This window comes from Plecotus auritus, assembly GCF_963455305.1.
Source record: "Plecotus auritus genome assembly, chromosome: 3".
In the NCBI taxonomy this organism is placed as follows: domain Eukaryota; kingdom Metazoa; phylum Chordata; class Mammalia; order Chiroptera; family Vespertilionidae; genus Plecotus; species Plecotus auritus.
Genome location: NC_137772.1, coordinates 164,641,159 through 164,665,724, shown reverse-complemented (window position 1 = coordinate 164,665,724; position 24,566 = coordinate 164,641,159). Strand labels below are relative to the sequence as shown.

Here is a 24,566-nt window from a genome sequence, read left to right as displayed (position 1 = left end):
CCCCAAAGTTCCCTGTTCCATTCCTTAAATAGCTTTTTAATGTTCCGGGAAGCCTCACATCAAGCTAATAGGCTTTGAGGCTCCCCGGGACTCAGATACAGGAAGAGAGGCTTTGAGGCCTCGGGAGGGAGAGGTGTGCTGCACAAATGCTTGTCTGAAGGGGAGCTGGAGAACATGTCAGGGCTTCCAGTGGCTCCTTCCTGCCTCACCATCTGCCAGGAAAGGGAGAGAAAGGCCTCAGGAATCCTGGAGATTCTTGCAGTTTCTCAGAGCAATTTCATTTGAGCAGCTGAGAGATGAGGCCTGTGTGGCTCCATCTGCCTTCCTGGGACCTTCATGACGTGTTGTTTATTGAGCAGTCACCATGTGCCAACTACTTTTCCAGATACTGGAGATACAGCTGTGAACAAAAGTGACAGTCTCGCATGACTTCTAACCTAGGAGATGAGATAGACAAACACCACTGTCAGGTGATAGGTGCTCTGAAGAAGAATCAGGCAGGGGAAGGAGAGTCATTTTGGAAGATGTGATTTTGGGGGGCCTCTCTGGGAAGGCACTATTTGAACAGAGATCTGACCAAGTGAGCTGATTTCCCACAGGTCCCTACTTGTGCCTCTCCTTTCTTTCTGGATCCCACCACTCCTCTGGGTTAAAAATGTGTCTCCCCCCTTCCTCCCCCCTCGCTGAGGAAGACCAAAGGGCAGCATCTCTGTCCTGGGCCTCTGCAGTCACAATCCTTTCCCCACCCACCAGCACAGTCTTTATCTATTGCTACCCATCTGGGTTCACTTGTCTGTCTCCTCTGCAAGGTCAGTTATTCTCAAATTTTAATGTGTTTAAGAACCCCTTGGTGCTAATTAAACAAATGAAGATTCCCGGGTCCACCTTTAAAAATTCTGATTGTGTAGCTCTGAGTCCAGGCATCAACCTATTTAAATAAAGACCAGGTAATTCCGATGTAGGTAGTGGGGGAACCACACCTTGAAAAATGGCAATTGTCCTAGGCAATAAGCTCCTAGGGGCAAGTTCTGAGTTGTCCCATTTGTTTCTGTCTCCACAACAGAGCAGAGAGCCTGGCATTTGGTAACCGTTCAATCAATAACCAAGGGGAGCATTTTCCCTGTTGGACATTTCCCCTTGTCCTGCTTATAATGAACACCCCGCGAGTTGGTCATCTTATCTCCCCCCTCCCCCAATTCAGCCTCTGGGGGCCAGAGATACAGATTTTGCTCCCCGCCCCCCCCCTCCCCTGCCCGTGGGCCTAGCAGTATTTTTCACAGTATAAATCAAAATAGATCTTCAGGACATATTTGAGACAAAGAATAAATAGGGGACGAAGAGAGGAATGAGAAAAATTCAACATATGAGATCCATTCAGAAGCCCCCTAAGCTCATGGTGACCCAGCAGACTTAGCTTGTTAACTCCAGCAGTCATCAAAATGTAAAGCACTGATATTTAACAGAGCGCTGCTAACAAACAACAAACAGTGTTAGGGAGGGAGCAGGAATGAGTCGTGGTGGCTGGACACAATGAGCCACTGCTGAATGCTTTTGAGGGCCTTCAGCACTTAGAGATGTCCTTAATGTCATCACCGACCACCTATTTCACAGAGGAGCTTATGACAAGCAACTTTTAATACAGCACCTACACTTGGTAGTGTCCGGCCGCAGACTGCTGCTTCAGCACGTGTCTACAACATGTTCGCATCTTGGCTCTATTACTGATGAAATTTCAATGTCATGTTAAGAGAGCTCATACTGGCTTCTTAAAACGACTTTTAAAAAGAATCCATCAATTCTTCCATTTGCCCAATCTCGGTTGCTTCTCTAGGATGCTCTCACAGCCTTTACACCTTGAACAGCTCAGCAGATTCTCCGAACCTCTTTTCCCTTTTAAGGCCTCGGTGTAGGGCGACGGGCTCCTGCAGCGCAGGCCTGGCTTTTGGAGGAGCAAGAGCCCTCCCTTCGTTATCAGCAGCCCTCACTTCAGGTCTCTGCTTCTAACCAGCTTTGGGACTTGAGACAAGCCATTCATTTTCTTTAGCTATCAAGTTCCTCATCTCTGAAATCATTGTTAAAAAATTGGGAAAAAAATAATGAAAAATAAATATCGTATACCTGTGTCTACCTCGCTCACAAAGCTGTAATAAAGATCAGATGAGATAGTGTGGAAGGTCACTACAAATTCTCATGCACTACATGTTACTTGTTTCTTTTCTTTCCACCAGCAGAAAGCTACATGTGACTTTTCAAGGCACTGATCTCAGGGTGACACACCTGAAAGTCACCTAGTCGATGGAAGGAGGTGAGTAAGAGTGGGCTCCGCGGACCTGGGATCCAGTTCCAAAAGTCTCATGTAAAGTAACAGTCACTGGGCCCGGCCAGCATGGCTCAGTGGTTAAGTGTCGACCTATGAACCAGGAGGTTGTGGGTCGATTCTCAGTCAGGGCACATGCCCCGCTTGTGGGCTCGATCCCCAGTGTGGGGCGTGCAGGAGGCAGCCGATCAATGATTCTCTCTCATCATTTATGTTTCTCTCTCTCTCTCCCTTCCTCTCTGAAATCAATAAAAATACATTTAAAAAAGAGAAAACAACAGTGACGGGGACTCTCAGTAGTGTTCTTGGAGAAGAGTCAGGTCGTTTCCAAGGTAAAAGCTCCCATCAGGTAGTAGAAAATTAGGAGAAAACAAAGTCTTGTCCCCTATATCCCATGTGGCCAACCAACCCAAAAAGCTCAGCCTATAGAACTTTGCATGTGACACTTGTACCAGAAGAAAATAGAACTCTAGCATATCTCCTTGTGATTCTACACACCAAGTAGAATATTTCAGCATCGGCATTCTGACACCGAGATTGCATCCAAATTCCCTATTGTGATTCTGTCTCCACTATACAATGTCATGAAACACACACTGAATTTGATGGCAAAAGACTTGGGTTTGAGGCCCACCTCTACTCCTTAGTAGTTAGCAAAACCACTTTGTTCATTCCCACTTCAGTTTGTTGACCTCTGCTAGGAACACTGAGTGAAGTAAAGATTCATCAGATGAAGAGTGTCAGGGAGCCGGAGTTGGACATCATACACCTTACACGTTAGAACATGCAGGGGCCAGAGGCTGGGGATGTAAGAGAGGGCTGAGGGCCTGGGCGGCTTTCTATAGTTTGGTTTGGCCAAAGTGCTGGGTTTCTGCTGGGAAGTGGCAAGGAATGAGGCACGACTTCTCAAATCTTCAGTGTCTCCCTGTGTGAAATGAAAAGCTTAGGACTGGGCGGCCACTGGGGATGCTCATGGGTCTAACATTCTTCTGGTCTTTCAGCGTAGGATGGGTTAGACCTTGATGTGACTGGCCTCAAAGCACCTGACTGTCAATGAATCAAGGGACATGTAAGTGTTACAGATATGTTGGCTGCCCATGCTACCCAAAGGGAGCTGGTTGTTTTGGCTATGGGCATAATTGTATACTTTAAATATACCGCAGGTATTCCTGAGGGTTTCTTTTTTCTTCAGCAATCTACAGACAAAATGAACATGACTTTGGAGGGGAGGTACAATCTAGTAGGTCGGAAAGTTTCTAAAGAGCTAAAATACTAGGTAGTGTGAAGAGCAGCCTGAAGTTGCACCCAGTGCCTGGCCGGATGCTATGGCACAGGCTCCACTTTCTCCACAGGTTCGGTACCTTACACCTCAGAGAGGTGAATAAGCTCCAGGGAGGAACTTCCCGCTTACATGGTGGGGTACTCCCACGACCTGCCCCTTTCTCTGGGCTTCCAATGGCTAGTTCACCACTGAATCCAAGGCTCACCGAGTAATCAGTGAACAAATGGGCTTGAATCTGGCTCATTAATCATTTGGGGAGTAAGTCTGTGCTCACTAACGTGCCTGTTGATGGAGACGAGGGTCAGAGGAGACCCAGCCTGCGAGAGGAAGTACATGAGTGCCGTGTAGATGCACTGACTCAGTCAACACTCAGGAGACAGCGAGGTGCACACAGAGACCACACGTCCCCGTGTGCCTGAGATAGTTTTGGTCTGTGTTGTTTTCTCAGTATTATTATTAATAGTGCCCCTTTTGACTCTCAAAAATGCCCTGGTTGAGAAGCTACGTTATATGGTCACCTGGCGTATAGAAAAGGAAATGATCGCTCTCTTTACTCTTCCGGGTGCTACTTCCGATCAGCAGGACGGAGAGTAATCACGGTGTGTCATAAGACAGTGTGGCCAAGTTTACAGTTATTATTTTTTTTAAACTTCACTCTGCTTCACCTTTAAATGAAATCGACCATCAGTTCTTGTCACATTGTTTAGTTGGTTTGAAATGTCTCTTAGGTTTCAGTCCCTGCCTCAGCTCAGCCCCTCACTGCCAGGAGTTTCAGTCCTACACCAGCTCCCTGCGTCCCTCTCTCCACCATCCACTCCCCACCCTGGCTGGCTGCTATGGCACAGGCTCCACTTTCCCCTATAGCCCATGTGGCCAACCAGGCTGACTCGCACCACCGCCTTTGTCATGCTACTCCCCTGGCTGAAGACCTTCTCTCCTGCTATGGGTCCAGGTCAAGGCCCTCCACAACGATTAGGTTTATTCTATATAGGCCATTGCCCTTCAAGCTCAATTTCCTAGCTCTGTGACCCTGTAAGGCAAATTTTATTCACACCAGACTCACTCCTGCTTTCTTTTTCTTGTCCTACTTATCTTGTCCTTCTTCCGATTATATGGTTGTCTCTCCCTTCTCTGAATGCCCCTGGTTGCTTAGGAAGCAGGAATCACAGGCTTTATGGCTAATTAGTCTTTGGCTAGTGTCACCTCCCAACTGGCCCAAAATTCTAGCTCCTTGAGGACAAGTTCCCCAGTGTTCTCCTCGATGCACATCACTGGGCCCATGACCCCTCTGTAAAGAGCCAGGGAAATGTGTGGTTTCGATGGAATGTGAAGAGAAACTAGGAACTCATATGTTTTATGCCAGGTTCTGTGCTAGGTACTTTATGTATGTCATTTGTTCCTTAGGTTCTTGGGTATAACACCCCACTGTCCTCTTTTTTATTGAAGAGGAAGCTGAGATTTAGGTGAAGTAACATTCTCAAGGTCACACAGCCAGTCTGAGTTTCTAACCACTCTATAACACTCGCCTCCTGAGGCATTTTTGAGAGGTCTAGGGAATTTTTTTTAAAACAAGTTTTTCCACTTCTACTACCCAAAGATAATTACTGTGACCATTTTAGAAAACTTCCTTCAAGATTTATATAAACATAGACATGCATATGTGTGTACATACAGATGTAACCTTTTTTTTACTTACGTATGATCACAATCTTAGTATCTACAATCATGTTGCTTCACTTAATATAGCACAATCACTGCCCATGTCATTACACACCAATGTTTCTTCTGACTTGGCCAGACTGTAGAGAGTACACAATACAGTAAAACATTCTTTTTCCCCAAGTGGGACTTTGGCTTGAGAAGCTACCAAGAATCAGAAAGACTGTAAATGTTAAGGTGTCAACGTGAGATCTTAAATATTGTTCCTGTTTTCATGGGAGATAACAGGGGAGCCACAAACAAAATAGTTATTCTCTCTTAATGTGGAAGTCAGTCCTGGGAACCCCTAAGTGTGAAGCCTTCCAGAAGCCGGTGGGGAAGGAAGACTTGTATTTACTGACCACGGAGCAGGCCTTGTGCCAGGCAATTTCATGGATGTTCTCATCTGCTCCTCCCGGTACTGTGTTGGTACAGGCATTTCCACCCAGCCTGAAGGCAGGCCACGGGGACCCGGGGCTGGGCTGGACTTCAGATGCCCGAGTTGCCATTCTGCCTTCTTTTAGAGAAGGCTGTTTCTTTCAGATAAAAGGAAAAATCGCGTCTCAGTGAAGAAAACCAAGAATGGGCTAAACGAGTGAACTGGAGTTACAAACAACAGCTGCCAGGAATCTTGAATATGAAGGAGAGGAAAAATGAAGCCGAGAAAAATCGAGCTCCCTATGGTTCCGTCTGGCAGGAGCAGGAGGAGGAACGGCTGCATGGAGGAGGGGGTGGCTTTGCAAACTGGCCCCCACGCAGAAAAAGACCTCCTTCTTTCAAGAGCTCAAAAGGGGGCGAAAGGCAACAGCAGTCTTAGAGTGGAGGCTGGAAAGTGTGAGCAACGTTAGAGGAATCCTAGCTCTGACACAGGCCAGAAACGGGCGTAGAGCACAGAACATCTGGAAGTTTGGGCTTCAGGCCTGGGCCAACATGCCTGCACTGTACAACATGATATGTGTGCTGGGCTGGGCGAACTGCAAAGCTGAGGTGGAGGGGCTGGGCCCCAGTGCCTTTGGTTCACAAATCCTTCCTTCTCCCCTTGAACTCTTTAGGATGGTATGAAAAAGGTGAATGGTGATGAGCTTCATTGAGCAACGGGATGGGAGACCTGGCTGGGAGGAGAGGCTGCATCTCATGCTGTCACTCGGAGACCACAAGGTGCTGGGACCAGGGGAGAGTCAACCGCCCCGACCCTGGACCAGCAGGCCTGCGCTGGCTGCAGGGCCTCTTGTGGAATTCAGTTCTTGGCCAGAAGTCCCTGCCGTAGGCCTCAGGAGATCTGAGAAGGCTCAGTAGACCTGGCCGCTGCTCTTCAGGTTTGGCAAACTCGAGATTTTTCCAGTGCCTTGAGTTCAGCAAAACTGAAAATGTGTTTGGCTAGAAACACTCCTCTAATTTTTAAACCCCTGTGCATTTTTTTTTTTTTTTTTTTTTTTGGTAAATTTGATCCACATGCTTTTGATTTATTTTTATTTAACTCATCACGTCAGATTAGGAGCTACAATGATGAAGGGAACCATACTGATTTCCAAGAAGGTTTTTTAGCCTCTTTTCTCAGAACTAAATCACCTCTCGCCCACCCCACCATTTCAGCCACCAGACTGAGCGGGGGTTGTAATTTAGAACCCAAATGTGAAAGAGATCCATGCTTGGCAAAGACGAAGCTCAGCGCAGGAATGCTCTTAGGAAGTCACGGTCAGAAAGCCGGGGAAGGGTGGGGCTGGGGGATGAAGACAGGAAGGGAGTCACTATTCTTCACTGGATGGTTTAAATCAGTTTACTTGGCTTCCTGGACTCCCAACAGAGGCCCTCACTGTTTCTTAGAGCCTGACTTTAATACTGACACTCAGGGAAAGAAGTCCCTGTCCCAAGAATGGGGAGGTGGGGGGAAGGGTCTCCTGTACTCATCTTCTTTTCTCTACACTCCTCCAGAGTAGCCAATCCAAGGGGCTCCTCCTCTTCCCTCTAATCTCCCTCCGCCTTTCCTGGCTTGCCTAAGGCCGCTCTATCTGGAAGCATTTAAAATGTACAACAATTTCAATCTCGTGCAAAGGAATATTGGGATCTATACAACATACCCATTAAGCTAAATTAAGGGTCCACAATCTTATTTTGCACAATTCTGTCTGGCCTAGGTTGGCACACACTGAACATCATTACTGCCTTTCCCAATTACTTTTTTCCCTACATCATCATCTCATCATCTCCTACAACTTAAGTCTGAGGCCGGCAGTATTTCTCTGAAAAACTGGACACTGAGGGCCCAAGACCAAGGTCTCTCTTCAGAGCCCCTCGAACCAGCACTCAGTGGGTCCCTTGGCCACTATCCAAAGAAATATCCTTGAGCTCGGCTTCTCTCCCCTACTCACACTGATTGAACTGGACAGGTCTCGGTGTAAGTACCATCTTGCTACTTAATACCTGTACACAGTTGGGGGAGTTATTTCACTTCCCTGGGTCTCAATTTCCCATTCTATAAAATGGGTATAATAATCACATGTAGTTCACAGAGCTGTGAGGATTAAATGAGGCACTGCATCTATATATAAATAAAGTATGTTGTCTGGTCCAGACTAAGTAGTTAACAAATGTGACCTGTTATTATTATTATAAAAACTCAACACTTCATTCAACTCTACACTTCTCTAAGACCATGTACATTTTTCCAAGATTGCCAGTTTCCTTTTGAAGCCTTCCCCAATCCTCACCAATGTGGGACCGACCAACCCACCTCCCTACAAACCGACATCACTGAAGACAGATGACCTGGGGCTTCTGATCAACCAGCTGGGAAGTTTCATCAGTCCTCAGGGAGTTTCCCACACAGGCCCACGTTTTAAAGCTACAGTCTCCTCTTGGGATGCACGGTAGCAGAACGACTGGAATAGCTATAATTTCACTGCATTAGAGATCCTTCTCCTTCAAACCAAACCAAGCCTCTTCTCACTTTACATAGAAAGCATATGTGTGCGTCCGGGGGTGGGGGGTGAGAAGGTTTTCACTTTGCTTTAAGGAGCAAAATGGTTACTTAGTGTTTCCTGAGACGCTCCCCGCCACGGAACACGAGTCACACTGCCTCTGTCCCTTTTAGAAAGCAGAAAGGTGACGGCACCATTAATATGTCTGATAAATGCCTCTCCCAAGGGGGAAAACATAGAAATGCCTGAGTTTAGTATTTATTGTTTTTCTCTGGCCAGGAACCGTTTCAGCAGTAATCTATGGATCCTGATATGGACCAGAACTGAGGGGCCAGGACGCTTTGATGTAATAGTGGTCCTAATCACACATAATTGCTAGGAGGGCTAAAAGAGACATTTGCAAGCTCTTGATAAGTGGTAGTTATCACTTCTACCCAGCTAACCGCACCCGACATCCTAGGTCAGTGGTCGGCAAACTCATTAGTCAATAGAGCCAAATATCAACAGTACAACGATTGAAATTTCTTTTGAGAGCCAAATTTTTTAAACTTAAACTTCTTCTAACGCCACTTCTTCAAAACAGACTCGCCAGGCCATGGTATTTTGTAGAAGAGCCACACTCAAGGGGCCAAAGAGCCGCAGTTTGCCGACCACTGTCATAGATGACCTCAGGAAATCTGTGTGTCTTCCATGCCTGATACTTACTAGGGACCTCCCTCTCGGTTGCCTCCTCACTGCCTGTGGGTGGGTGTATTTTGGATGCCAACCTCAGCAAGAGAAGGAACTATCCCTGCTCACAGCCCTGCCAAAGGGGCAGGCCTAGGTGACGGTGCCCACCAGTAGCTCTGGAGTGGACACACAGTCTGAAGGGGCAAGCTACAGACGGGAAAGTCACTGCGTCCAACGGGACTCCACTCTGGTGATCTGGACCGGGAAAGGGGGAGACTGGGTTGACCGGCAGCAGAGACAATAGAACCTGGCTGGTCCCATTAACGGCAGCACCCTCCCGAAGGTGACAGCCCCCCCCCCCCCCGCCCCGCCACTGAGGCTCCCCAGGACGCCCTGGGCCCAGGACCACCTCCCCACACAGCCTGGCTGCTCACGCGCTCTTCTTGTAGACACCACAAACATCTCTTCCAATAGCTTCAGAATAAGCATGTCCCTTTTTCTGGGTTAGCTTGAGTGGGTTTCTGTTTCCTCCAACAGAAAGAGCCTTCGCCCACACAGCTCCGGCCCTTGGGGAGAGCATGCAGATGGAGCCCCGGCTGAACACTCTGGGCACTTCCAGCGCAAGGCATCGCTTCAACGATCAGGCACATGGGAGGCAACCCCGACTCACTCCTCCCTGGCTCCCTTCTACCGCCGACATCTGAAAAGTTAAAGCTCTCTTTCTCCCGGCCTCCCTGTAGCGAGGGAAGGTCATGTGAGATAGTTCTGGCCAAAGATTTGCAAGTGAGTGTCTGTCGGGACAGATAGTAGCGTCCCTCCTGTGTTGCATGAAAATGTCATGCTTGGAGCTGCTGCCACCATCTTGCAACCGCGAAGTGAAAGTCAGACAAGAGATATTCCAGCCCTGGCACATTGGAGATGCTATACCACTGGCCGCCCCCAAAGAACAGACTCCTTGTTATGTGAGAAAAATATATCTCTAAACTACCATTAGATTTTTCTATAACTTAGAAGCAAAATCTTTTTGAAATTATGTACTCTGAAATAGAACTTGATATTATTTCTTGTTTTATATGAAAAATGATTTTTTTTTACCCAAATTTATGACTTGTTTTTCAGTTAGCTTCTCCATATATCAACTGAATGATACCAGCTCTCCAGGTAATTAAAAATCTAAGAGGAGAGCCCTAGCCAGTTTGGCTCAGTGGAAAGAGCATTGGCCTGCGGACTGAAGGGTCCTGGTTCAATTCCGGTCAAGGGCACGTACCTTGGTTGCAGGTTCCCCGGCCCTGGTCGGGGTATGTGCAGGAGGCAACCAATTGACGTGTCTCTCTCACATTGATGTTTCTTTCTGTCTTTGTTTCACCCTCTCCCTTCCACTCTCTCTAAAAAGCAATGGGAAAATGTCCTTGGGTGAGGATTAACAAAAAGACAAAACAAAAAAAATCTAAGAGGAGAGAAAAATATACATCACCAACTATGCTATAAGGCAGAAAGTGTACATGCTGTAAGAGGCAGCTGTTCTCCATACATCTGGAGTAGGGGGAAGACATTACTGCTGATTGAGGGGGGTGGGGAGGGGTCACAGAAGTCTCCACAGGAGGAGCATTTAAGTTAAATTCTAGAGAAAAAAAGAATTTGGGTGTATGGAGATGGGTAGGAAGGGCATTCTAGGTAGAAGGAATAGGTTAAGTAAATACGGGAAACTGAAAGCCATGTGTAGGAAATAGTAAATTCCTTCAAGCTGCAGTAGGGAAACAAATCAGATTAAAAAGTTAGACCAATTTATAACAAGCCTTGAATGCCCAAAAAAAAGGAGTCTGGGCTTTATTCTCCAGGTCATGTGCTGTTTAAAGCTTCTATGCAAACAAGGTCACAGTAGCTGTTTGGGAAAATCTACTTAACAGCCATATGTGGGATGGACTGAGGAGGCAGGGGATGCCACTAGGAGGCTATGCAGCTACCAGGACAGAGGCCACGAGGGTGTGAAACAGGACAGTCAACGTGAGAATGGGGTGGGAAGGAGAAACAGACATGAGAGAGAGTGCAGAAGTACATGCCAGACAAGCCGACTGCAGTCGGATATGGGGTGAGAGTCACAGGAGGAGCAAAGTAAGAAAATACTTTATTGTACAAAATAGAAACAAAAACCTCAAGCAGTACCTCTGGAGCTGAAGACAGGAATGGCTTTATGTAGATGTTGGAGTCATGCACCTTCAGGTCATGGTCCCCCAGCCCCCTGGTCACTCCGATAGTTGCCATCACTCGGGCCTGGGAGGAAAGCAGAGGGTCATGAGAAACACTCCCACGTACGAGCAGTGCAGCTAGCTGCCACGGGCCCAGAGAGAAGCAATACTTTCCCAATTCCTCTTGCCTCTTGCTCCTAACCAATGTGGGCAGCTGTTTCCAAGGAGGGGCTCGCTCACCAAGATCACTTACGTCCTTGGCGAGTGGCTTTTCCACCAGTTATCTTAAGTTTGATGGGTGGCTGTTGTCTCTTTCCAGCTTTCTTTTGTAGAGACTGGAGGGAAGAGTGTCCAATAAACTAAATCCAATACATGTGTGATGTCTACAGCTAAAAATTTCAGTTCCAACCAAATCCAACAGCATCCATCCATTTGTCTGTCCATCTACCTGTCATACACACACTCCACAAGTACTTGCACAGAACGCCAGCTATATCTCTGGCACCGTAATAGGCACTAGTAAAAGATGCAAAGAAGTCAGTGGCAGCTCCTATCCTCCCAAAGCTCCTATTTTACACTTTATAGCTGGAGAAAATAAACCACTAGCAATGTGCAACATTCCCTTTCTCCACCAATTCCCTCTGGGTGGATCAACAAGAGGGAACTACCACACAGAGGCCCCCAGGCTGGGACCCCACGACCTGTGTGCTTCTGGTTTTCCGAACACTTTAAGGAAGCAAGACTATTACTCTTAATGCCTACACACTCAGCCTTCATACCTCCCAGGATGCCACAGATTTGATCTACCCAAACATTTCGTGAGCACCTACTAAGTGCAGACACCATGCTGTGGAGGACAAATGTCTATGGACTCGTCCCTACTATAAAGGAACCTGGTAAGGGAGAGAAGAGGTACATGTCTAATGATATATAAAATATGGCCAATATGAAAGACATATAAACAATGGGTGGTGTGAGTTCAGAGGAGTAAAACTCCTGCTGAGAAGGTTCCATGGAGCTGGCACTAAATTTCTACGCAGAAGGACAGGCAGCATCAAGACGGGTAAACACAGGGATGAAGCTCATTCTGGGTGGAAGGAAGCTCAACGCCCTAACACTTGGGTCATCAATGATGTTACCTGGTGTACTGTCATGGTTCAAAGCCCTGAGCTTGAGTCCTCACTTCATTGCTCGGGTAATAAGAATAACTCATGCCCTAACTGGTTTGGCTCAGTGGATAGAGCGTCGGCCTGCGGACTCAAGGGTCCCAGGTTCGATTCTGGTCAAGGGCATGTACCTTGGTTGTGGGCACATCCCCAGTAGGGGGTGTGCAGGAGGCAGCTGATCGATGTTCCTCTCTCATCGATGTTTCTACCTCTCTATCCCTCTCCCTTCTTCTCTGTAAAAAATCAATAATATATATATATATTTTTAAAAAGAATAACTCATAAATACTAAGACATTTTACAATCTCACACGTCACCATCACCTTCCCCCCAGTTTCCCCAAAAGGCTGTGGAGTTTGGAGCTGGTTTTAGATCAGAAGGTGGGCAAGTTTACATTAAACGTGGAAATGAAAGGATGAGTTTTTAAAAGGCAGGAATCAAAGGGGGTAAAATGCAGACACTGATGTGAAGCTGGGACCTCTGGTCTCAGCACCTGGCTGCAATGTCTCTGTTTGCAGGAAGAATGCAGTGACTCAGATGCTCCTCCTGACTGGGAACTGGCTTCAGAGCCTCCTCATCTTTGCTCCAGGACGGGGAGCCACGTCTCTGCAGAAACCCTCTGCTCTGCCAAGCGGGGGAGTGGGCCAGGCCCCTCCCAGCTGGTAAGTGTTCAACTTGAGATGCGGAAACTGCGTCCCTGCTCTTCTCCCTGCAGTGGCACCTCCTCTGGCTGCAGAAGGCACAGGTGGGCGTGGTGGTCCAAAACACAGTGATGTTTCTGATAGTTACTGAATGAGTTTACAAAGTTTACAGTGTCACCCACGCAAGGCTGAAAGCACTGACAGAAATAAAATGAAAAGTTACAGCTGCGGAAGTATTCGGAAACTCCTGGGCAGGTGTATGCAGAGGGAAGCGCCGATGGGGCAGCACGGACACGCTGCAGGTGAAGCTGCCTCGGGAAACCGTGTGACCCCCAGCAGCGGCTGTGCTGCTGGGGTGCGGGGCAGCCGGGCGACGGAGCCATGCGGCCTTTAAATGGGTCACAGCTCCTGCGACAGCACCGGCCAGCTGCACATCACAGGGCTGCCGAGCCCAATTACCTGACACGCTGGAGGAGTGGGATGTCCTGGTAAATTGAACTTTATCTTGACTGGGAAAACCTTGCTCCTTTAAATCTTACTGTTGACAATCTTCAAAGAACACATCCGTCCATTTTCGTTACGTGGAGGACAGTATACTGAACATAACTGAGTGGCTGACTTAATCCTCATGCAGTTGTTGAAGGCCTGCCCTGTGTCAGGTGCCAGGCTGGACAGGGATGGGGATACAGCCCTCGGAGGACGTGGCCCTGAGCCCCTGGTCTCACTGGCGCCCCAGGAGACACTGAGAATCTCAGCCCATGGAGAACTCCAGGTGCCGCTGGGGCACTGGGCTGAGTGATCGCATTAATGGTACCCACGGGGCTGAGAGGTTCAAGTACTTCTCTCGGGAACAGAGCCCTTCCTTGTCACGATCCTCAACCATGGACAGTGAGGTGGGTGTCCCGTCTCCAGGAAAGGGACAAGTGCGTTTGAAAAGTGGTCGCTACATGGATCAGATAGTCATGTTTCACTTCTCTCCATAAAATGCCTTCCCATGAAATCACTGCTGGGCCCCACGGAGCTCTCAAATCTAACTAACTCATTCTCTCTCCCTCTCTCACAGATGCACACACACACACACACACACACACACACACACACACACTCAAGTTCTGCTCAGGAAGGCATCCTCCAGTTTTCTTATGAGTCAGTTCCTCCTGCTAAAAACTATCAAATGCTGGGAAAATGCCCGCTGAACATTCTTCTGAATGTGGCCACATTCTTCACTTCTCACTGGAACTCTCAGCATCTGGCTGGAACGTCTCTGTTTGCAGGAAGAATGCAGTGACTCAAAAGGTGTTGGTTCTGATTGGGAACTGGCTTCAGAGCCTCCTCATCTCCGCTCCAGGACGGCAGCCTCCCCCAGGCTCTGCGCACAGACCCTCTGAGACGACAGCTTCCTCCGCATCAGCAGTGCCTGCTGCTCAGCGTGCGGTGCCGATGGGGCCTGGGTGCTGGTGAGGAATGCTCTGTGCTGTCCCGGCATGCACTCGGGTCCCTGTGGCCCCACAGCTTCATCACAATAAGGCCCTGGGTCCCCTTCCACAGGCCACGTGGAGAAGCAGACTTGCAGGTGGGGTGTGAGCACGAGGAGGAGGCAGAGGGCCCGTCTCCGCATCGGGGACCACCCCTTGCAGCTGCGTGGCTGTGCCTGAGAGGTTCTAACCTAGAGTCTCAGCTGCCTTGTCCGCCAGCTCTGCCTGCCTGTGGCTTGTTGTCAGATGCACAATGCGCTGATATATGTGCAAGTGGTCACGTTACACACGGTAAAGGGGACTGCTATTTTCACAAAACTGACTCTTCCCCCCCCTGAGCTCGCCGCACCCCTCCCAAGCCTGCCACTCCTGGGACCCTCAGGACAGGAGGCCTGAAGGACACGGGAGGTGACTCTCTCCGCTGTCAGGGCCGTAGGACCAGGCGCTGCAGGGTCAGTGCACAGGCCGCCCCAGCTCTGCAGCGACGGCCTTGTTCTCTGTCTGGGGGAGGAGGATGCCTACCTTCTTGCCTTCTCCGTATATTAGGGGAAACTTCAAGTCATCATCCTCAATGGTTTTGTACGCCCTGTAGGGGATAAACAACATTCTTTAACAGGTTTGCACTCAATTAGTGATCCGCTCCCCTGACACGGGCTGCTCGGTGCTTTCTTTTCCCCGAGACTCCATCCGCTCAGCACACTGCCAATCTCTTTCTTTATGAAGAGTTACTCTCCCTACAGAATTGTGTGTGTGTGTGTGTGTGTGTGTACATATTTTAATGAACCAGAAAATAAGGTTTTATATGCTTGAAGAGGGAAAGAATAAGTTGGCCCATTCATAATGAGCAAGAAGGGGAGGGGGGCTCCTGTCCTGAGCACTTATTGCCATGGGATAATGCAGTGCCCACCATCAGTAACAGGGCCTTGTCATTAACCTGAAACTGAGAAAGAGCAGAGCTGTGTGTGATGTAGATGGAGAGTGAATATGCGCCAAGAGCCAGTTCTCACCTTGGGGGTTGTTTACACCAAAGCAGCCTGGTGTGGGGATGGCTGGAGAAGGAATATTTAGAGCCTGCTTGACCTCAGTGTGATATTCAAGGTTGGCAGAAAATTCTGCTTCACAATAGCTATTAAATGGCCATTCGACACACGAAAGAAAACCCGGCTTATGCTTCAATGGTTTCGGACATGGTTGTCCAGATGCCACGCACATTCGGCACAGGCCAGGGCTGGGGAGCAAATGAAGCCAGTGTCTTGCAATTTTGCTCATAAGGAATTTTAAACACAAGCCAACAAACATGGCACCCATTACCACCTGCACCCTGAGCAAGTCGCTTCATCTGTGCTGGTCTCGGTTTCCTCACCTAGAAAACGAGGATAATCATGCAGGATGTAAACAGCTTAGGACAGAGCCTGGCACTTAGTAAGTACCCAATTAGTGAGCTATTACTAATATTTAGGACATAATTAATACTTGGCACACCAGTTTCCCTCTCTTCAAAATGGGGATGACACTGTCTGCTCACCACCTCAAAGAAATATTAGGAAGACAAAGTAGAGGTTGGGGTGGGTTCTACTAGGTTAGGTTCTAGAAGCAAGATGCTTTTCTAAAATAACGTGTCCTGCCCTAGCCAGTTTGGCTCAGTGGATAGAGTGTCGGCCTGCGGACTGACAAGTCGTGGGTTCGATTCCGGTCAAGGGCACATGCCTGGGTTGCGGGCTCGGTATCCCATGGGGAGTGTGTAGGAGGCAGCTGATCAATGATTCTCTCCCATCATTGATGTTTCTATGTCTCTCTCTCTCTTCCTCTATAAAATCAATAAAAATATATTTAAAAATAAAAAATAAAATAAAAAAAGTAACGTCTCCTGAGGGCATGAAAAGAACTAAATTGCAAAATGGCCTCCCAGTCCTGATATATCGAGGCAAGTTGGGAGTGAATCTCTCAATATACAAAAGAATGCAACCCAATTTAAAGAGTGCAACCCCAAAGCTGAAGCAGGTACATCCTTATTTCCCAGGAAGTTACTTAGTGAACTTGCTCCTCCCCAGGAGGTAGGGTGGGCTCAGGTTCAGTACTGCTCTCTGTGCAGCCTGGGCAGGTAGATGAGCCTCTCTGGACCTCAGGATCCTCAGGCAAAAACGGGCTCAAAAATGGGCTTGTGAGGATTCCAATGGGCCAATGAATGTGACGAGCTTAGGGTGCATTCAGCACAGTGCCTGGCACAGCTGAGACCGGGCACGGGCTGGGGCTGCTGTCAGGTCAGCCCAGAGGTGCTCTAGAATTGGACTGTCAAAATCAGACCCTCCCACCCCTAAATCTATCCAATTTCCCCAAAGGGGAAATAGCTCCTTAAATGTTTTTATACTCACATGAACTATTTAAAACACTGTAGTATACAAGTCATTGGGGAACAAGCAGCTATTATTAGAACACAGACTCAGCTTGGGGCTGAATGGGTCTGTAGGCCAGTGGCTCACAGCCTTGGCTGCATGTTCAGTCACCGGCGAGGGCTTTAAAGCATCCCTTTGCCCAGGTCACACCCCAGAGCAATGAAGTCTGAACCTCTGGGGATGGGAACCAGGCAACGGGAACTTCTCTAGGCTTCCTGGATGAGTCCAATGAGCAGCCAAGGTTGAGAGTTACTGCAGCAGACCAAGTGTCATTAGAAAACATTGAAATGCAGCTGACCCACAAGATGACAGACTCTATGACTCAGGGGAGATGGGGGAAATGGCCTAAGAAAGGCTCTGAAATGAGCATAAGATGGACTTGGGGACCAAGGAGGAAGAGGTGTGGAGAGTGAGAAGAGAGGCTCAGACGGGTGGGGACAGTACCAGGAGAGGGGCTGGGCCAGGGGTCCAGGCCCAGGAGCCTGAAATTCAATGGGAGGCAGAAGGCAGCAGCTTGAGAATCAATGACTGGAAATTACTTAGTGCTCTGGAAAAACAGGCTAAGAGCACTCTTCACAGGTGTGGAAAGGCAGCAAGAAAATGGTTCACTGACTCCACCACAAGTCCAGGGAGTTGAATTCTCCAGGGCCCAAAATTCTAGCAGCATGAGGTCTGCATTAACCATAGCTCTGAAAGACAGACATTGATTCTGGAATTGTCACCCACAGGATCAAGACAATTGTAAGTTCTAATATTATATTTTAGCTTCTGTTTTTTCATCTTCAAGAACAAAACAATCCCACTAAAAATAGAAGAGAACTCTGGATAAGGAAGGGTTATTCTGTTTCTGCCATTGCTGGTTTTCAATCAAATGTGAGCTCTCCCCCACAGATGACCAAGGTGAATAACTAGATAAAAAGAGAAAGTACAATACCCTCCCCCTCAGTCTTTCGGGGTCCCAAGCACAGTTCATCATGAAGGTAGCTGGACTTCCCTCCATAGTTAAGGTCTTGAATAATAAAGAATAAAAGGCTCGAGAGTTAAAACTGGTAACTTGATTGAAGAGTCTGTATAAATTAATGCCAACTAACAATGACAGCAGCTATGAGTTACTGAACACCTCTACACGCCAAGCACTGAGCTTGGTGTTTGCTTACAGTGTCTAAAACCGCCAAAGACTGACTTGTTTCACTTAGCATGATAATCTCCAGGTCCCTCCATGCTGCCTCGAAGGGTAAGAGATCCTTTTTCCCCCCACAGCTGCAAGTATTCCATGGTATAAATGTACCACAGCTTTTTTATCCACTCATCTACTGATGGGCACTGTGGCTGTTTCCAGATCTTCGCTATTGTAACTTGTGCTGCTATGAACACAGGGTGCATACATTCTTTCTGATTGGTGCTTCAGGTTTCTTGGGATATATTCCTAGAAGTGGGATCCCTGGGTCAAATGGCAGTTCCACATTTAATTTTTTGAGAAAACTCTACACTGTATAAGAGAAAAACAAGTATCACCTGATCGCACTCATTGGAATCTAAGTAACTAAATAAACTGATGAATGGAGTGGACCCAGAGACATGGAAGCATGGAACAGAGTGCAGAATCTCAGAGGGAAGGCGGGGAAGGGTGGGCAGTGGGAGGTAATCAACCGAAGACCTTGAATGCATGACCCATGGACACAGACAATGGGGTGCTGAAGGGGGGACAGGGGCAGGCTGGAGGGGGTCAATGGGGAAAAAAAGGGACATATGTAATACTTTCAACAATAATTATTTAAAAAAAAATGAAACCACTCCAAGACCGTACACACAAGGGGACTGAGGCTCAGAGATGTTGAGTTCCTCTCCCCAGATCACACATGTTAGTGACCCTTGGGCTAAACTAGACTTTCCCAGAAAACACACCAAAGAGATGTGATGTCAGGGCTCAGCTCTGGGGATTTCTTATTCTAGATGAAGAGACTCAAGGAGACCATTGTTATCCACTTCTCAGTGGGGGAACAGCAGGCATTTGAGGGGAACTTTTGGCAAAAGAGGAAGGAGAATCTTCAGTATGAGGTAAAAGAACAAAAGGTGACCATGTGTGGACAAAACCAGCAGCTGCTGCACTACACAGTCTACGAGGGAAAACAGAAAAGGCGGGGCTGCAGCCCAGGTCACTGCGTCTGCGATCAGAGTCCAGGGGAGCCTCTCCCACAGATAGCAGGCTCCTCAGGTCTGTTCTCACAGCTTAAGGATCACCCCACTTTCTGCCCACCTGAAAGGCCTGCCTGCTGTTCACACTTCACTACGGTCCACGTCTGGGCTGTGGGCCTGAATCTACGTGTCCAGCTCGGCCGTGGCTTCCATCCTTCACAACCAGGGGAGGCGAGAGGATCAGGACAGAGGCTGGAAGCCTGAGAGCTCCAGGACATGGAGGCACTCGTGACCGGAGATTAATGAAAAATGACTCGTCTTTCACATCAGATCCTACGATTTCTGAAATCCAGATTAAATTTTTTAAAATAACTCCCAAAACGGATTACTCACTAGTTTTACAATAGTATAACTGGGCAGAGATCATATTCAAATAATTACTTGAAGTGTAACTGAAAGGCTTAGAAAGACTTTTAGAATAACTCTTATTTTGGGTCAATTCCTCTATGAATATTTATGAGGCCAACTGACAAAAAGATGAGATGAGAAAAAAAATTCAAGGCTAAAAAAGGGCCAAATTAAAGGGCTTTCTCTAACACAGGGCAGTCTCCCCAGAAGATTGCACTAAACATTGTTTTTTAAGCAATCGTTTTCCTTGCCATGTGGATTCTGCAAAGCTGAAAAGACACGGCACCAGTTGTGTTGGACCCACCAAAAGGCAAAGCACTGGGAGAGACAGAAAGACCACTAAGCACCCCAGATGCAGGAATTCTCCTTCACACAGCTCATGTTGGTCCCCGGCCTCTGCCAGCAAGTGGGATGTTAGAGACAGTCATTGTCCTAGGACCTTAATAATACCTAATGCCCACTCCACTGAAGGACGTCCCCAGTCAATTCTTAAATTGACCCAAACAGCCAGTCATTGATATGTTTGTTCTGTCTTCTGGAAAAACGTGAAATAATTCTAGTCTCTCTTTTACTTGAGAGTTCTGCAAGTATTTGATGAGAGCTATCTCCAAGTTTCCTCTTTCCCAGTTCCTTCAGCTGTTCTTCCCAGGACCTGGGGCACCATCTGTAACCACCCACGTCGCTGTCCATTCAAATACTTATTAACTAAGCACCAAACACTGTGGTCGGGTCCATCAGGGGCATCCGAGCTTGTCTGCGTCCTCAGAGAAGGGCACTCGGAACTGAAAACACTTAAGCTGTGGTCCACATAAGAAAGCAAGGGCTGCTTCTTTGAGATAGACTTGTTCCTCTTTAAATAACTGCAGCTTATATTTGCATCATGTGCACGCGTCTGTGTAGGTGTGGTTTGGGGTCATATACTGAAATGATGAGTAAAAACAAGCACACAAACAAAAACGCCGACCAAATCAAAGCCCGCCAGTCTGCGAGAAAACAGGCAAGAGAGGTTCACGGTCTCCTCTAGATTATATTTACGCAACAGGTATCTCATTCTGAACGGAAAACTCTGCTGCCCTCATTAATTTTATCTTGCTGGTTTCAGTCCCTGGTTCCAATCCACCCAGAGACGTCTGAATTCATGTCCTCTCATCCAGAATACCAGCTCTCCTTCTATGCTGCGCCACGTTAAATTTGATAAGGGGCTCTGCTGTCTTCCTCCAGATTTGGAAAAAACGTTAAGCAGAACCAAGTCCTTAGGGACCTTCCTCCAGGCCGAGCTAACCAGACAAGGGGGCATCAACGTTTCCAGGAGGCACGTGGGTGAAAGTGTGTGCAATTTGAAAAACGATTCCTGTCTGGTGGAAAGGCACAGAAGAGAGATTCAACAGCAGCGTAGACCACGAGATATTAATGCTTAAACAGGAATGGGAGGGATTTAGGATTTGAAAAGGCTGAAAACACTGATTCATATAGACACAGTGTCTATAGACTCTGGGCATAGCTTTCTGGCTGCCTACAAAGCAACTTAGCTCTTATCCGCAGTTTCCTCATCTTGTCTGAAATACCAAAAGAAACCGTAAAGTTTCTTACTAAGTCAGCACATCCATGATCATCCAGCCTAGAAACCCGATCACAAAGGGGGAGATTCCTAAGGGAGCTTGACCAATGAGTGAGTCCAAGCTGTGCCCGATTGTTCCTTCTCCAGGGGCTGCCGCTCCTCAGACCCTTCCCCCTGAAGCCAGGGGCTCTACGGCTCCTCCTGCAGCCCCACCCTCCACACTGCGACTCCACTGGCCCTGAGGCTCCCTGCCCCCTTTCGGAATATTGTCCCACCTTCTCGGATGACGCCAATCGGTTCACGGATTGCTTTTCCACTCTTTCCCTTGATGTTATTCTCAGGAACGTTATCTGTTTTGATAGTGCCTCTGGAATACTAACTTAGCAACTCCTACCTGCTTCCCCGAGGGCCTTCATCACTGCTTCGTCAGCACCTGGCCACGTGGCTGTCCAAGAACGCCCTTTCCTCAGAGATGTGTTCTCTGAACCATCCCGCTCACTCCCTGGCTGTGTGGCTCTCGGCCAGTTCCCCTCCTCACCCAGCCATTCTAGCTACCTTCTGGTGGTACGTGCTCCTGACCCAGCCTCCACATGTTGCAAATCTTCTTAATACTTCTCTTCCTAGTGGCCTACCATTCCTTGCCTCTTGATCTTATAGGAAGAAGGGAACAATATGAATTGAGTATTTGGTCTATTAACATTATACCAAATACTGTCATCTCTACCTTCCAGATGCAGAACTGGAAAAGTGTTCAACACCTTCACCGCCACCACCACAGTCCTGGCACCGTCTTCTGCCGACAGTATTGCAATAGCCCGTTGTGCCTCTAATAATCTAGGCACGAGAGGATGGTGCCCAGACTAGGGAGAAGGCCGCGACAGTGTTGAAAACTGTTCAGTTTTGTCCTTTACCTCTAGTCTCAGAGCAACCAGAGTAATTATTTTAAAATGTCAGGTAACATCACTACCCTCCTCTAACCCTCCAATGGCTTTCCTATTAGGCTCTAAATAAAAGCCAAGTAATAAAATAGCCTTCATTAAAACCACTCTCCTCCCCCAAATTTCCTGTTCCCCTTCTCTGCTGGATTTTTCCCTATGGCATTTACCTCCACCTAACATTTTAAGTATTTTGCTTCTTTACTGTGTTTATTTTCTCTATTGCTCCCTGTTCACCCCCTGCCCCCTTAAGTTCTATGAGGACGGAGATGTCTGTTTTGCTACCTGTGGTGCCCAATGTCAATGGGTGTCTGACAAACATTCAACTAAGTGAGCAAATCAATGAACACTCTGTCCCCAGGCAGCGGCTTTATCCTGCCCTCCCTAATTTCTTCCTCTATTTATAGGTTTACAAAATGAAAGCAAAGCACCTTCTTGTTTCCTGTGGTGCCTTCTAAGTCTCAGGTGTGCTGGCCACAGCTGATGCTCACTCACAGGCACGTCCCCTTCGGGCCTCTGGGCCTGGCTGCTCCCTGGGGTGTTTCTCTGAACATGTGAACTTGAGCTCCGGCAGCCACCTGGTATCCTCATCCTTCTGAGGAGGAACAACCTCCGGACTCCTCCATGATGAACGCATCTTGTCTCTGGCTCAGTTTTGTAAATTTTATCGGAAAAACCTTTGCTTATATTCTTTAGTCTGGCCGAGAGGGCTGTACGCAAGTCTCCCACACCATTTTCCTCTTAATCCACAATCATCACTCCTCAGCTTAAAAATCTCCATTGGCTTCCCGTCATCTTAAAGTATAACCCAGCGACGGGGCTCCCCACAGTCTGATCTTTGCACACTGATCTGGCATCTTGTATCATCCCGCTGTGCTTGTATCACTAGCTTTCTTGCTGTTTAGTTAACACGCCACAGGCCTTGGCCTGCCCTCTGCCTGGGCCGTTCCTCCCCCAGGCCCGCCCTGGCTGGCTCCTGGGCATCACTCACAGCCTTCTCTGGCCACTCGCTGAAGAGCATGGGGCTCCTGCTTCTCCTGCTCCAGCCCTTCCTGGCATGTACGCAGCACAAACGGAAACCACCTCATTTATTAATTCGTTTATTTGTTTAAATTCTGTCCCTCTACCCCCGCCGAACATTACCTCCTGGCGGCAGGCACTCTGCTATGTCCTCGTATCTGTAACCATGCTGGCACATTATGGATGCAAAGTAGTTACTGGCTGAATGGATGAATGAATGAATGAAAGCGGGCACTTCCTCCTTTGCACACAAGCTTCCCTCTAAAGACATAATGTAAATTTTCACTTCCCCATTCATTTCGTCTTCATAAGCTTTCCTGTGGCAGAGATTCAGGGCTGAATCCCATCAGTGATACCTTGGGCTTCTCTTTCGTATTAAAATTTTAGGCTCCCAGCCCAGATGGTGTAGCTCAGTGGTTGAGCGTCAAAATATGAACCAGGAGCACATGCCCGGGTTTAGGACTTGATTCCCAGTGGGGGGCATGAAGGAGGCAGCCAGTCAATGATTCTCTCTCATCACTGATGTTTCTCTCTCTCTCTCTCTTTCCCTTCCTCTTTGAAATCAATAAAAATATATTTTAAAAAATTTTCAGGTTCCCTTTTATCACCAACACAGGGTGGGGCAAAAGTAGGTTTATAGTTGTTCATATGGAAAATAATGCGGTAATTAATAATGATGCAAAATAAGTTCTGTGTTTCGCATAGTCACAACTGTAAACCTGCCTTTGCCCCATCTTGTATATATTAGTAGAAAGTCATACGTTATAAAAAAAATAGCAGTCATAACCTTGCCCACTACTTTCTCCTGAAAACCCCAGAACAGCGGTTTTTGTTGCAAGGGTCCTTCCTCCATGTTAACTCCGGTTAAAGTCTCCGTGCGAAGGCATGCCTCCCACTTAAGAACATGCGTCTTTGCTGGATTCCTCCATCCCAGCCAGAGCCACTCCGGCTCCTTGACCCGCAGGCCAGGAGCTCCACGTTCATGCTTTGGCATTATCCACACAGATCACTTGCCACAGCCTCCCGGCTCTCCCAAGTCGTGACCATTAATTAGGAAAAAAAAACCCAGAAATACCACTCATTTCCTTAAGTCTTCATTTCCTCAGCAACACTTCAAAGTCACTTAAGAAGAACGTGACCCTTTCTGGGGCAGCGAGGGCGCCTCCCCCCTCAGGGACTGCCTGATCCTGTCAGTCCGCGCCTGCACCCCTGAGTCACATTCTTCCACTCGCTAACCTCTGGCCATGGCCGGGAAGCCTTTCCTCCCCGGGGAAGCTTTCTTCCTGGATTCTCTCCCTCCTCCTGGCGGGCCCTGCTGTGCTCATTAAAGAGTGGGTCTGTCCTCACGTGAACTGGCTGTGTGAACTCGGGACAGTCCCTCCACCTCATTGAATCTGCTTCTGGGGCTGCATCCCTCGTGGAAGGCTGCAAGGATGAAATGCATGTGCCTGGGAAAGTCTCTGTGAAGGACACGGCACACTTTTTAACTGCAGGTTGTGGCTATGAAGGTCCTAGGGGCCTCAGTCTCTCCTTCGCCGCAGACGTAGAGCACAGAGAGCTGGTGACCATAGCAGGAAGGCAGCGCTTCCCCACAGGAAACCGCTTCCGGCCGAGCGCCCGAGACACCCCATTCATACTTTCCTACTGTCACTAAAGACACAAAGCATGGAGGACAGCACCTGTGCAGCGTGTCCAGAAAAGTCCACGGCTCTGCTCTCTGGTGAAGACCAGCGTCCCCGAAGGATTCCCAGAGCTAATGGGGTG

At 48.0% G+C, this 24,566-nt stretch overlaps 1 protein-coding gene across 1 annotated transcript in view; it reads right to left on the bottom strand.

Moving 5' to 3' along the window:
* PPM1H (protein phosphatase, Mg2+/Mn2+ dependent 1H) overlaps positions 1 to 24,566 on the bottom strand; it is a 248,213-nt gene that overhangs the window by 24,817 nt on the left and 198,830 nt on the right. The window contains exons 7-8 of the mRNA XM_080659590.1: positions 14,875 to 14,938; positions 11,048 to 11,155 (exon numbers count right to left, since the gene is read on the bottom strand). Coding sequence (XP_080515716.1) covers positions 11,048 to 11,155; positions 14,875 to 14,938 — 172 coding nt within the window. The remainder of the gene's footprint in view (positions 1 to 11,047; positions 11,156 to 14,874; positions 14,939 to 24,566) is intronic.